Genomic DNA, 15,117 nt, shown 5'->3' with positions numbered 1-15,117 from the left:
ATCTATCTATCTATCTATCTATCTATCTATCTATCTATCTATCTATCTATCTATCTATCTATCTATCTATCTATCTATCTATCTATCTATCTATCAAATACCTGCTGCTAAAGAAACCCATCCAGTTGCTCTGTCCATGGTGCTGAATGCGCCTCCAACCTCACTCCCCAACACACACTTCACAGTGCCACAGTGCCTCTTGTGAAAAAATGTAGTAAACTTCGGGGTCTCATGCTACAAATGATTCTCTGTACCAACATTTGCTCACGCATCGATCTCAACTCATCCGGGTTTCTGATGAGAGGAGAGCCTTAATGCCCAGGGAAGCGCAGTGTCCATGCAGCGCCTCGGGGTGATGGAGCATGAGCCGGTTCCTCCGGAGCTGTTTTTTTCACAGCCATGCACGCTCGTTGCTGGCTGGCTCCATGCACTGCTAAGCAGGATGAGCTCCGCTGTGTGAACTTGGACACAAATCGTCATGGATATGGTATCATCAGAGCTGGAAGTTAGAGGAATGAGCTCATTATAAAGTCAAAGAAGGAAGCATAATCTGCAGGGTGTTCTGAACTGTAAATGCATAATTAATGACTTTATTTATCTCTAGACTGCTGATTTCTTCATCTCATGAATTTGGAATCCAGTCCTTTTTCAATATGATCAAGAACAATTCTGAACTTAGTTTGACCTAAAGCTTCTATTAAAATGTGTAAAAGTGCAAAAATACTGAGTTAAAAAAAGATAAACATAAATTAGCATCTTATATACATCTGAACTAATAAAATTAATATATGCGTAGGTTATTTTTATCAAATAAAACAGATGAACATTCTGTACTGAATACAGTACCAAATTAGAAAGTTTAATGTAGTTTATTTTGATTATGTGTGATTGTCCAAAACAAAGTTTGGCTTTTGAAGTGGGAGAAAAAGAGGAACAAGATTAAAAATAAAAATAAAACCTGAAAAACAAATGTGACATACAATTGTATCGAACTTTGTTCACTGTGATGACTGAATGAAATTCAGGTCACCATATCAACTTGAGAAGCCCCGATCCATTAAAACAAACAACCCTGTGAATGGAGAACAGAGGGGCAACCAAAGGACATAACTAAGTCAAATGCCTTCATTAAATCCATAGTTGATTAAGCTTCAAATACAACTCTAAACAGGTGGGTTTTTAGTTGAGATTTAAAAGAAGTCAGTGTTTCAACTAAGATGGAACAGATAAAACAATAGGTACTGATGTATTTAGTGGTTTAATATTTCCAAAATGTATCTAGCTCTGCTATCTGTTGTGTTTTTCTGCATCTCTCCAGGAAGAGGAATATAATAGACTTTATGAGCCCCTTAATAAAACACCACACTTTTCAGACAGTGTGTGCCTCTTTTGCTGAATTGGAAAAAAAAACAAAAGCTTTTTTAATGCTGGAAATAAACTTAGTAAACAGCATCATAAATTGATGAAGAAATGTGTTGAGAAGGGCCTGAATACACAGATAACAGATGTCTGACCAGTCATCCAGGCTTCAGTCAGGAGTGTTTTTTCTGTTTTCTTGTTCTGAGATGTCATTTTAAAACTTTTTTAAACATAGTAAAAGTAGTCGATGATTAACATTTTGTTGTTTAGGTGGGAATGACATTAAATGTTAAAATGATTTGATTTTAAGCAAGAGAAAGACATGAAGTCACCTTGTTTTTAAAAAGACACAAATTCACAGCTCCAAAGTTAGTTCTTCAGAACAGAAAAAGTCAGAATTCAAATTACCGTATTTATTTTTTAGCGTGTGTTTTAAAACAAAGTTTAGCAACAAATGGGATCAGACTGTCAGATAGCCTGATTAATTCTACCATCTGTGTAAATTTCTGAAAGATGCATTCGGTTACCAAGAAATATTTTTAAGACATGTAATAGTCTTTACCATTTATTTAGTGGTAAGCCAACAAGACCATAACAATCAATAGCAATTGGCTTTTACTTATTGATACATAACCAGTGTGTACAGAATGACCGCGCTACGAAAAGAGGGTGGATTGCCATGCAGTGCTTGATAAACCTTTACTTCATGCTGTCTTACTGTGGAGCTTGCACCTGGTCTGCTCTCAGCAGGTAACACCTCCCATGGATTGGCAGGCTGATATCTACCCAGGACTGTGTTGATAGACTGGCAGCATGCCAGAGCACATGGCCCAGATAAAGTACAGTAATTGCCTCCTTGTTTCACCTATCTGTACCAGAGCTTAAAATGATCTGCATCATGCATTATATATATAGTTTATTACACCACTCAGACATATTGAGTATGTTTTTGGATGTATATATGTGGAATAATCAGACACAATTTGTCTGCTTTTGCCTTCTCGTTTGCCTATAATTAAAACATCTCTGTGTATTTCTCTTTTATGCATGGTGTAATTACAGCATTGACACTGCTGATTAAAACTGCCTAACTCAGCAGGGGAGCTTTCATATTTACAGGCCTGCCTTCCATTAACTTGTTTTTTTTTTTTTTTTATTTTTTTTTTAGTATCTGACCCAACACTACATTAATAGAGTGGATATATCCTTCGACTCTAAATGGTAAAACAAACGTGCGACTAAATTGATAAAATCACATTTTTGGTTTAAAGTGACACTATCTTTTTGTTTACATCCATTTTTATATTGTACACCTTGATTATATGGCTCGCTAAAATTAGGTATGTGAACCACCGTTAATATACATCCAAAAAGATACTCAATATACCTGAGTGGTGTAATTTACCACAGAAAAATCTATATGCTTATTGTAAAGTTAATGGAAAAAAATGTCAAATTGTTCCTCATAAAGTGAAGTTAGGAACTTCTTGTTTGGTTCAATAGTTTCTGGGACATATGAGCTTTGTTCAGTAAAACCATGATCACTCTGCATCACTGATACCTGTGAAAGAGATCAACAGAAACTTGTGGGAAAAATGACTTGTTGATTATAAAAGATTTTATCACAAGAATTTCCTCAGAAATTGACATTCATCTGCAGCTATTACTAGTTGCTACAAAAATACACCACTCAGAAGGAAACAACCAATCAGAGGCAGGAGGAGGGTTATAGCACTGTTAATAACTCTGGTGCTCACCTCCCCTCCTGCTTGCTCTTTGCTAAGCTGCACCTGGTTCACCAAAACATAGGCTGCCACAAATGCTAAGGCCAGTTAGCATAGCCACCAATGATAAATGATTTTTCTGTACCTGTAAGTTGTTTTTACAGTGCTAAAACCTTCCTTCTGGCTCTGATTGGCTGTTTTTGACTGGAGTGGTGCATTTTTGCAGATGGCATTAGTAGCACTGGGAGGAGGTGCAGGAGCTCATTTTTTTCACATTAACTGACTCACAGTATATTGTGACGACATGGTGACAGTTTTAATAAATATGGAAAAACATATTTTTGTAAAAGTTGTACCGCAGCTGTAACCCATTTTAACAAATGTTAAATATTAAAGGGGTTTTTATACATCCATTTTGCTGAAGTACTGATCATGAATATTATATTATCCCTAAGTGATGGCACAAACTGCTTGAGCCTCACTTTTTGCAGTCCAATCTTACTGAGGTACAGAACATTTTAGGTATCCATTCGAAAGCTGTTGTTAACCCTTTATTTCCTCATAGCCTTTAAGTTTTCATGGCAACAGTTTTGACCTCTTAATCATAGTTAAACAAACAAATTCCATCAACTACCTTCCTTATGCCTCATTACCTTACTACTACCAGAGGAGGCGCCACTTGCTTTTTTTTCAAGGTTGCAATGTCCTTACCCATCTGACCAATACCAAAACCATGGACTGCTGGCTAACTCTGTTTCTTTTCATCTCTCTCTCAGTTGTTCACCCTGCCCCTGACAGACGCTGGCCAGCTCTGCCAGAACTGCTGACTCGAGTCCAGGTTGAGTGTCAGCTTTAGCCACAGTTGGATGGAAGGAAAGATGGAGGGACTGATAGAAAAGGGAAACGAAAGGAAGGATTATTGGACAACTTCTGCCAAACGACCCTATTTTGGTGTCTTGGCATCAAAAGCGGTGATTAGACTATGACACAGGATGACAACGCAGTGGTTGGCCTCTGCTCTTGCTGTTCCTCCAAACCACCTGCAGATTACAAAGATCAAGAGCTCCCATGATGCAGTGAAGCTGACATTCAAAGAGATCCTAAGGGATTACAATTTTATAAACACTGGAGACTTGTTCATTTATAATAGATGGTATGTTGACAGTACAAAAACATCAGCTTTCAGACTCTATTTATGCAGCTATTTGTCAAGTAAAAGAAAATTCAAATGAAGCAATACGCCTGAAAATAAGCATCTGCTTAATCAGATCACATCAGTGTGAAAATACAGTTCTGTTTAGTCTGCCAAGTACTATCTCTGCAGGCTCCTTGACTTTAAGTTAACATTGATGTTTTTTTTTCCAGAGTGGGTAACCATAGAGACTGGATAGTGACATTCTATTCATACATGGGCTAAAAGAGGAAATTCAAATCCACTGCAATGTTTTAAAATGTCAGCACAGGATGAAGGATTTTTCTTAATTTTAGGAAGAAAAACAGTCATCAACAAAACAACATGTTTAGGTGTCTGATAGTTTTAGTAGGTTTTCTGTATTGCCAGTAGCTTTTTTACATACTAATTTGTTTGATAGTCATTGAGATCTGAGTCGTTAATGTTTTCAACTGTGATTGGAAACAAAATTCATGTTCAACCCTTTTTTTTCTCTAACATTTTTTTAAATGGTAGACCAAACAGATTCAGTTCAGCTATGGCCCCATAACAAATCCAGCCTTTCAAGCTGCAACTAGACAAATACAGAAGATAGTGAGAGGAGGGGAAAAGGTCATAAGAATTTGTCTTCATCACCCTTCTTGTTTGGGATCTGTTAGAGAGGCTGTAGGCATGGATTCTTTACACACACAGGCAAATGGTTCTGAAACATCAGTAGGATGTTGCTCATTGCTACACAGGAGTCTGATTTGAGCCACTTAAACATGAAAGTGCTGATAAGATTAAATTACTGTTCTTACTGTGTCCGGTGAATTTGTTCATGATTAGGTTGTTTTTAGCACTGTTACCTTGCATCAGCTGGGCTGCATGAGTTCTCTCTGGGTGTACTGGATTCCTCTCATTGTCCAAAAACATGACTGGTAGGTCAACTGTATATTCCAAATGGCAAACTATGAGTATGAATGTGGGTTTGAACATTCAAATGGTCAACCGTTTTCTAAAAATAAAATGTTCTTTGAATTAATGACTGGCTTGTTCTAGCATGGTAAGATTGTTCCTGATGTCAAATGCAGGTGTTGTAGCGTAGCATTTGAAGTAGGCAGAGATTCTGCAGTACTGCTGTTGAAATGCGGCTGAGGAAATTAAGTCTAACATTTTCTAATAATTAATTTTAAATGATCCCTAGACAATTCTTCAAAATACTTGAGTTGTCTATTACAGTGAGTTACAAAGATAAGATATTTGTGAATATAAGATATTCACAAGTCAATTTACTTATTTCTTTTATTATATTTGCCTCACTGACTCCCATAACAGTACCTCAAAATTGCTGTTGCAACTTTAGACCTTTTTGTTCACTTCATAGTGATTGAAGCTCATTCTGAACTTTTAGCTTGGTTCTAATTTCATGTTTTACATGACATTTGGTTCAAGTCATTTTACTGGCTGTGACCTGAACATTTGTTCTATTTTTCAATTTTGTGAACACACTCGGTTCTTAATAGTCTTGAAACACACTCAAACTCAAATTGCACCATGCATGCTGAGTTTCTTCTACTCTAAGTGGTTACCATAGATACCACATGGTGAGGCTCATAAAGTACAGTGGGTCCATCTCATGTGGGAGAAATCATGTATTTATAGAAGCATTGTGGTGTGGCCAGAATTGGGTGTAGACAATGCTCTTCTTTTTAGTAATAACCAGAAATAAAGTACACAATGTGAAAAATTGATACTGAGTCAAGAGTTATTTTGGATTTGTTTGACTATTTACATCACAATAATTCAGAAACATGTGACATTAAACCTGTCCATGGAGCGGAAAAAAAACAAACATAACTTGAACAAGCATCTCGTATTTCTTCATTTGTCCTTTCTATGCTTTTGTGTCTACTTTTGCATGCAGCTTCTTTTGTGTGCTACCTTGAAAGGGTCAGCAGGTTTAGAAAACTTTCTTGCAGTCATCTGCAAGCTATGCAGCCTTGCAGTTTTGTTTTGTGTAAGTAGAATCAAACACAGAAGGCATATCATGACTTCTTTAATTAAAACCGTTTTTTGTTGAGTAATGAACTCATTAACAAACTCCTGCTGATGCGTTTTTTTATCTTCTCCAAAACCCAGTGGATTTCGAAGTATGTTTCCTTATCTTACAAGTAATTGTACTTCTTAAAATGACATAATTGAATTGCTTCCCACATCCCTGGCATATGAGGTGCATTGTTCTCATGGAATGGGGCATTCATAATTGCAATCCATCATAATCACTGGGCTTTTCTCATCTCACTTCAAAGCTCCAGTCCAACACATTGTTACAGTGTTTTATATTTTGCAGAAATATTATCTGCAGGAGGTAATGACCCCCCATTATTTAGAATTATTCACTGAACTGGGTTTTTAAAAACCTAATGACCATTTACAATGGAAGCCTGAACCGCACCAAAAGGAAGTAGTGAAATATCAAGACTGCACTTGGTGTAGCAGGATAATCAATAAAGCCGGAGCTCACTGTTACTGCTACTAGCTTTCAGGATCTAGACTTAATGTCTAACAACCTGCACTTAGCCGCCTCCCAATACAGTCAGTCAAAACATTTACTTCTCCTTTCCTTGCACCACTTACTGTGGAGGTTTGATGCCTGACAGAGCATGGTCCAGGATGGAGTGTCCAGATTGCCATTGATCCAGTCAGGAAGTCAAGTATTGGATTGTTGTAGTTGTCTGTACTTTAGATTACCACAGAGGAAACACTTACTAGTCTTTTAGAAATCAGCCACTTAACAAACCAGTCAACCAAGCAATCAGACAGACTACAGTGACTTGCAAAATAGTCATACGCATTGAACGTTTTATATTTTGGCGCATTGCAATCTTAAACTTTAATTTTATTTATTATGATTTTATGTGAAATACCAACACAAACTCTGAAGTACTAGGAAAGTGATACATTTATTTTTTATTTTTTCACTTTAGCAATTTTAAGTTTGTCTCTACCAGTTTTGCATATTAAAATAATTACAGATAAAGCTCAAGACTCTCAGCTGGATTTAGGTTTGAATTTTGAATAGACCTTGCCAGCACATCCATATGCTTTAAACTGCATTTTTCTATTGTGGTTCCTGGTGTGTTGTTAGGGTTGATGTCAAGCTAGGAGGTGAAACTCTTCCACAGTTTTTGCACTCTTTCATATGATTTTTAACATGTGTTCTCAGTTCCCTAAATTGAATTTGGCTGACTTTAAAATTGATGTCATATATGTCTATCATTTAATAATGGTTTTGCTCTTAAAACACTTCAATAAAGAGACTTCAGACAATTCTTGAACTTAAGTTTATGGACTGACCAGAACTTTGAGAATTTTATTAAATTTCTTTACAGCTTTATTTTTGATTGTTTGGATTGTTTTTTCACTCTCTCTCAAAAAACACCAGGGAAAGGACCTGTATTTATTCTGAGATTAAATAACCCACAAATCACAAATGGACTCTGTTTGCTAAATATGTGACTTAAGAATCAAGTTGGTTTCACTGGGTATTATGTTGGAGCATCAAAAGAAGAAAATATATGGAAATGAGACACATTCCTGATTTTAATTTGTAAAAACATTTTGTAAACCATGTGTCAGTTTCCTTCCACCTCACAGTAATGCACTATGTGGCTTTGGGCTGTCACAAAACAATCACAATTATATGCAAAGAAGTCTGTGGTTGCAATGTGAGAAATATGAAAAATTTAAAGGTGTATGAACACTTTTGCAAGAAACTGTAAATTTGCATGTGTGGGAAAGAAACTGACACGTGGATGTGTCAGTTTATTTCCTCTACATGCAAATTTACAGTGGGACATTTAGGTAGGTTAGATACCTGTATAATATGTACCATGTGTGGGAGCAAGCATAGTGTTGTAGCTTCTGGCAAACCCATTCAGCCAAGTAACGTGTCTAAAGTATTTCATTCTAAAGAATAAAGTACATTAATATCTAAACAAGCATTTTATTACCATCGTTGTGGGTGTGTCCATAGCAACATAAAGTCATCTACTATGGATTAAGGGATTACAGCAACAATTGGTATCATGCAACACTGTGTGTGTTTGTGTTTTTCCCTTGTTCATGTGAACCCATCAGTTATCAAACCCATTTCAGAAACACATGAAGCATATTCAATCCATGAGAAACAGGCGAAATGAGATTTTCTCCAAGCCCAAGGATCATCCACAATCCCATTCTGTGGCACAAAAACAAATGAGACCAGAAGCCTGTCATGGGCAGCACACTGTGATGGGACGGACGATCCAATGCGATCAAGATGATAAAAACACCAAGGTCAGAGGACACTGTCAACCATCCAAAAGAGATTCAAAAATTGACACTGATCTACTTCTAATAAAAATTTATACTGCAATTCCTGTAATATGACAATAACTATAACTTCTGGATTGTGGGTTCGACATAAATTTAGGAAACATTTTTAACTGCTGGCATGCCTAATATGTCTACTGGCAAGTAAATGTTGTTTACACATTGCACCGTATAAGCCTGTTTCATCACAACTCCTTTGAACACATGTCTATGCTGTGAACTGTATAAAACCCAAACATTGTTTAAAACCTAAGAGGCAATTTAAATCATTAAACCAGATCCACCCATGATGTTTAACCTAATTCTGTCATATGCAAATCTAATCCGCCATTGTTTGCATTTTATTCAAGTATTATTTTAAGGTCATTGTGTAAGTTATGGCTTAAGGAGAAAAGAAGACAAGAGTTGAGGGATTTTATTGCGCAATCAGTCTTCACATTTTCATTCTGCCACAGCAAAATCCTATATTTTTCTCCCTTATATGAATTATTGATGCTATGACTATGATATCCCTTATAATGAAAAAGTAATGTATAGCTAAAAGACAGAATGTATTCTAGGTCATTGATCACTCAAGACACAAGGCTACAGAAACTTGCTAACATTGTACAGAGAACATTTGATGCTCCTTTTTTCTCTGTTTCAGGAAATCTGCTCTTTTCTGCTCCAGGTTGAAGTTTTGCTTACTGAAGGTGTTGTGATTAATCTCCTTCCTCATTATTTGTAGAAGTGCAATAAATGTCAGTCAAGAACAGTATTATTTAGGTTTTTTAACCTTTTATTTTTTTAACCAAACTGCTAAACTGGGTTGTGTATTTAACAGTTAGGTACAGATGCTTAACTGGTTGTTAACTCACAGTAAATTTTTAAGAATATTAATATAGCTAAAAACTATAGTGTGAAACAACAGATTAAAGCTTGACTTTATTTTGGAGTTGTACATTTTCCCCTTGAAATAAAGTAAATTAATCGACAATGCATTCAAACATCTCTGCATGGTAAAGAGAATTATCTGGAGTTCACACAGATCATCACAATTTAGAAGAAAGGATGTGAGTGAGTTTGAACAGCAAGAGCGCCTCGGCTTATTATTTTAGAAACTGCTGATGCACAGGGATTTCCACTCACAACCATCTCCGTTTTACAATGGTTCAAAAAGAGAAAATATCCAGTGAAAAGTTTGTCCTAATGTAAGAGGACAGTGAACAGAATTGCTTGTCTGGCTGATGACGTAGTTCTACAGAAACTTAATCACTTGCTGCATCAATGCAACTAGACCCTGAAGCAGATGGGCTACAGTAGCATAAACCACACAGCATACACTGCTGTTAGCTCAGAACAGAAAGCTAAGACTTCAGTTAACAGCAGCTCACCAAACTAATAACAGATTAGAAAAAACATAGCCTGGTTTGATGAGTCTAATTTTCAGCTGTTGACTTAAACAACATTATTGTGTGGATCCATCCTGCTCTGCGTAGATGGTTCTGGCTGGTGGTGTGGTTAAGGTCATATTTTCTTTCCACACATTGAACCCATGGTACAAGTTTGTTGAAATATTGACTTGTTCTTGTTATGAACCAGAACAATATAATGGACCACCAAAGTAAAGCTCAGGTCAAGTTTCTAGAAAGAGCTTACCGTGCTTCCATGATCTCAGCCTTTAGTTGGTTGTACTTAAATGAAATACCTTGTGGTGGAAAATTAAATTTTTTTAGAGTAATGTTGGTAGAGGAAGTGTCTGTGTGTGTGTTTGTGTTTCATTTGTGCAAGAACTGCCATTGGCTGTGGTGGCTAATGGTAGCTCCAAAGCTGTGATGTGTGATGAGTTTCATGGTGAGGCACTGACTCCTCTTGAGTATATATAAAAATATAAAATAAAAGCTTATTTGTATATTTTAACTTCAATTTAAACAGCTATAAAGTATGCATTAATCAATTTCATACTGTTGAACAATATGATAAGACTGTATTTTTCTGGTTGTTTATAGTTTGTTTTTCTTCCATGCATAAGAGCAACTGGTAACTGTGCGGTTGGGGCTCAGCATCGCCCCCTATCAGTGTGGTACAATACTTTCTGCCTCACCCAACTAGAGTTCAGGCACAGCGCTACATTACTTCACTACTACCATTTATTTTAACAGGCAATGCACAAATTCAATAATTTAAAACATAAACATTTCGAAATAATGCAGAAAACTAATTCAAAGAACTGTCAAGTGGACAGATTGATTTCCTCCTATTGTTAGTATTTAACATGATGACATGTGAGGCTTCCCCTGACTGGACGTCACAGTTTCAAAGCCCCCAATCACGTTTTCTTTGGGGCCCCACATAGCTAAAAAACGGCTCTGGTGCCTGAACAGACAACAATGCTGGTCTCTGCTGAAAGCAAATCAAAGAACACAATGGAATAAAAGGAAGGACTCATTTATTCAGCTGTGTTGAGGTTACACTCACAAAAAATGTACTTTGTGGTAATTCCTCAGTTTGGTTGGATGCTGTGTCCCCTTGCTCCTGGTCTGTGGAGTTTCATAGTGCACTAAATGTACCTACCACCCACTCCACTCAACCACAGAACCACCATGTGAATCATACTTTTCTAAATTTTCATGTTTTTTTTTTTTCTTGTCTTTTTGGTTTTGCTTCTCTTTCATGTAAAGGGCAGGCATACAGTATAAAGGCTGAGAGGCAGCAGTGGTGCGTACAGAAATTACACTGTTTAGCAAAGGGGCTTTAGAATGACTTCGGTTGAAATTGTTCCTGCAGTAGACGTGTAAGATCTCCTTCACATTTCCCTCCTCTCTCTCGGTTTCTTCCCAGCGCTTCGTTCTTTCCAACCTTCTTAATCAAAATGGCAATAACCATCATTTCCTTCAATTGTACGCACTACCGATTTCTGTTCCACTAACACTCGAAACCTGTGTGTCTCCTATAAAAATAAATAAATAAATAAAAATAATAATAATAAAATAAAAACTCAAAAATCCACCCCCCTTTCTCGCTCCCCTGTTACTCCCCCTCCTCTTCACTCTCTTGAAAACTCTTTAGGCTTTTCCAGCTGAGCAATTCAGGCTGAGGCGGGCGCAACCGCACTAGAGGGAAAGTCAAGTCGTGCTGGACTGGCGCGATCTCCTCGCACTGTTTCCAAATAAAAGGAAGGACTCAAATCCGCAAACAATCATGCTTCTAAAATAATGCAACATGTCGATCGGGTCTTTGCGAGGCATGGCTTTCGTTTTAACGAGCTTGTTCCTGTTTTGGTAAGTGTGGCAACTCTTTCTCTGCATTGTTGGCTGACTTCTTTACGCATGGCAACGCAGTCATATTGTGCACAAAGATACTGTACACTCTTGCTATGATTTAATAGCTAATTGAATGATCTGTGTGTGTTGATCTACTTTCAGTGCGAGTACTGTTTGTGAGACGCAACACAGTGAAACCAGTATTTATTTGGATAATATCACGCGTATATTGGATAGATTACTGGATGGCTATGACAACAGGCTGCGACCTGGATTTGGAGGTATAAACAGATTTCTATTATTGACTTGCATGTCAGTTGCTTGCAGTTAACAGTTTGGATTATTTTATTTTTTCTCAGAGGATAGTTTCACTCCAGTGCGTGTGTATTTAATCTTCTGTTTAGTGCTGGTACAGCTGATACATCATCCCTAGATTTCAACTGTATTTTTGCTTGATCTTTGAAATTTCTGCTAATTTTTGAAGTTGTCATTTATATATTTTAAAATGAAAGTTTGATTGTAACTTTTTCTTAGATATTGAGGAACATTACATAGTTTGATTCAAAGTCAGAACAACAACTTATACTTCTGCTGTAGGTCCCGTCACGGAGGTCAAAACTGACATCTTTGTCACCAGCTTTGGTCCAGTTTCAGATGTAGAGATGGTATGTAAACCTGGTTAAACTCTAATTTTCAATTTGCAAATGTATTGATTTAAACAGCTGTATGCAAATATACTGTTTTCCTAGTGAATCAAAGCATATATGTCTTAACTTATAGCTCTCTCATCCTTCATTATTCAGGCATTTGAGCAGGATGTCATTAGTACAGCTTAGGATTTTAATCTGGTTGGCAATCCCCTCTACCCCCCACCTCCCTCACCCTCCACTCCATCCTTCCAGAGAGAGAGAGAGAGTGATGTGGCTGATGTTGGGACATGATAGGCTGGCTACTCCTGGCATGGGATAGGCTGACTGATATATGTCTTTTGTGCTCTACACTGTAGCTTTAGATACTAGTTGACTGCATCTATAGCCTGTAATATGCTGGAGGCATTTGTGTTGTGAAGCATGTGAGCAGCTCTTAAAAACTGAACAAGATCAGTCCTATGAAAATGTGGAAACTTTGACTTTGATAAAACATGCATTATTGACTTCAAAGTTATTATTTTTATTTTTATTCCCAAAAGATGTTAGCCCTTTCTGGGCAGTTCATCAGATTTAGCAAATCAGACAATTGAATGACAAAACTAAGCATCTAAGCATGCGGAGGACAACTGAAACCAAGCATCACAATATGAAAGAAAGGAGATTTAGGTGATTTTGAAAGTGTTGTGGATGTTGGTGCCAAACAGTTTGGTCTAAGTATGTTAGGAATGCTTGCAGAAAACTGTATAAAAGAGAAAACATCCTTTAAGCGGTGATCTGGTGGACAAAATTCTTTGCTGACACAAGAAGCCATAGGAAAATGGGCTGGTTCAAGATGATAGAAAGGGAACAGTAGCTCCAAATATAGCACATGTTAAACATTGAGGCAGATGGGCTTCATCAGCAGCAGACTTCTACACCTTTAACTCCTGTCAGGTAAGAACAGGAAACGTTTGCTACAATTTCCACAGTCCCATAAAACTTTGATTCAAGATTTAAGATGTGACATTTTGGGTTGGAACACATAACATGAAAGCAAGAATCCATCCTGCCTGTGTTTGGGGGATAGTTTCTGGACTCTTGGGATTTCTTAGGACTAAGGAGTAATGCTTAAGCTGACAATGTGCATCTCTTCAACGTACCGTCTTTTGAATTTCACCTCCATCGGTCTAATGGACCAGATTGCATAGTTAAAATCTTCTTAAACTAGTTTGCTGAAAATGATTTCACCATGCTAAAATGATAGTAACCACATCTGGCAGGGGAATGGGAAATTCACATCATGAATATGGAGCAACTGTTTGACACACTCAGCAAAACTATCAAACTCTCTGATGACTGATTGAGACACTGTGTTAAATGAATGGCATGAAAAATTAAGACATTTCTGAAGGCGAAAGAGTTCAAATGCAGTACTAGTAAAGAACAAGGTGGTAAATAAAATTACCCCGTGAAATAACTTTTCATTGGAAGTGCCTAAATAACCCAACCCTTCAGCAATAGCAGCTAGTATTCCCTCCCCCAAAATGAATAATAATCATGAGTGGGAAAATAACTCACAGCACTGGTAGCATAGTATCAAGCTGCTTTCATCAAAAACCATTGCTCACATACCCATCTGTCCTTCTCTCTGGGGCACCAAATAATAATGACTCAAGATAGTAGATGGTGGAAGCAGCATCAGCAGTATGCATGGTGTTAGTATCAGTAAAACCTGTAATAATAAACACTTTGACCCCTTTCCAGGAGTACACCATGGATGTGTTCTTTCGTCAGACGTGGATTGATGAGCGGCTCAAATTTGAAGGCCCAATTGAGATCCTGCGGCTAAACAACCTTATGGTCAGCAAAATCTGGACCCCCGACACATTTTTCCGGAATGGCAAGAGGTCAATCTCTCACAACATGACCACTCCAAACAAGCTGTTCCGCATCATGCAAAACGGAACCATCCTCTACACCATGAGGTAACGGCGCTGGACTGCAAAGTTAAAACCCAGCCAAAGCCGGAATAGAGCACAGATCTGGAGAGCTATTCAATTGAATAGGCATCCAAGAATATGCACAAACATTAAAAGAATCATAGAGTGCCAGAAAATGTGAAATGTGCCATCTGATACTCAAAACAGTCCTTGAAAGCAATTCAAACAAACATGACTTCAAGCTTTGTTCCAAAAGTAAATATGCGGCATATAAAGTCCACTAGAGTCAGCGACAGTATAAAAACATAGATTTCAAAGATAACCAGATTATCTGTGTGGCCCAACTTGACTTATAGAGGTTAAGGTACAATTTATAAGCTTTAAATAATCCATTCAATAAACCATGAGACATGCTTCAAACACATATGGACACATATTACATAGATGGCAAGTGTGGGATAGCTAATTAAAAGAGAAATACAAGAAACACATCTTGTGATTCAGGAAAAATAGATCATCAAATATCCTATTTAATTTTTAAGCTGTATATAAAATATTATCTTGGTAGACATTTTTTTCTGAAAACAAATGGATACATATACACACGTCATGAAAATGTTATGTCAGAAAGTGCATTAACAATAGTTATAGTCTGACAGTTTTTATATCTTTTAGTTTCAGCGAGGCACAAGTATT

At 37.2% G+C, this 15,117-nt stretch overlaps 1 protein-coding gene across 1 annotated transcript in view; it reads left to right on the top strand.

The window, feature by feature from the left end:
- Nucleotides 1-11,669: 11,669 nt before the first annotated feature.
- The window catches only part of gabra6b (gamma-aminobutyric acid type A receptor subunit alpha6b), a 28,501-nt gene continuing 25,053 nt past the window's right edge, over nt 11,670-15,117 (top strand). Inside the window, exons 1-4 of the mRNA XM_007562046.2 lie at nt 11,670-11,870; nt 12,015-12,133; nt 12,450-12,517; nt 14,246-14,466. Of these exons, the coding sequence (XP_007562108.1) occupies nt 11,812-11,870; nt 12,015-12,133; nt 12,450-12,517; nt 14,246-14,466 (467 nt within the window). The 5' untranslated portion in view covers nt 11,670-11,811. The remainder of the gene's footprint in view (nt 11,871-12,014; nt 12,134-12,449; nt 12,518-14,245; nt 14,467-15,117) is intronic.

Source organism: Poecilia formosa, unplaced genomic scaffold (genome assembly GCF_000485575.1).
Source record: "Poecilia formosa unplaced genomic scaffold, Poecilia_formosa-5.1.2 Scaffold133, whole genome shotgun sequence".
In the NCBI taxonomy this organism is placed as follows: Eukaryota; Metazoa; Chordata; class Actinopteri; order Cyprinodontiformes; family Poeciliidae; genus Poecilia; species Poecilia formosa.
The sequence above is the reverse complement of the archived record's forward strand: the minus strand, read 5'-3'. Positions and strand labels throughout refer to the sequence as shown.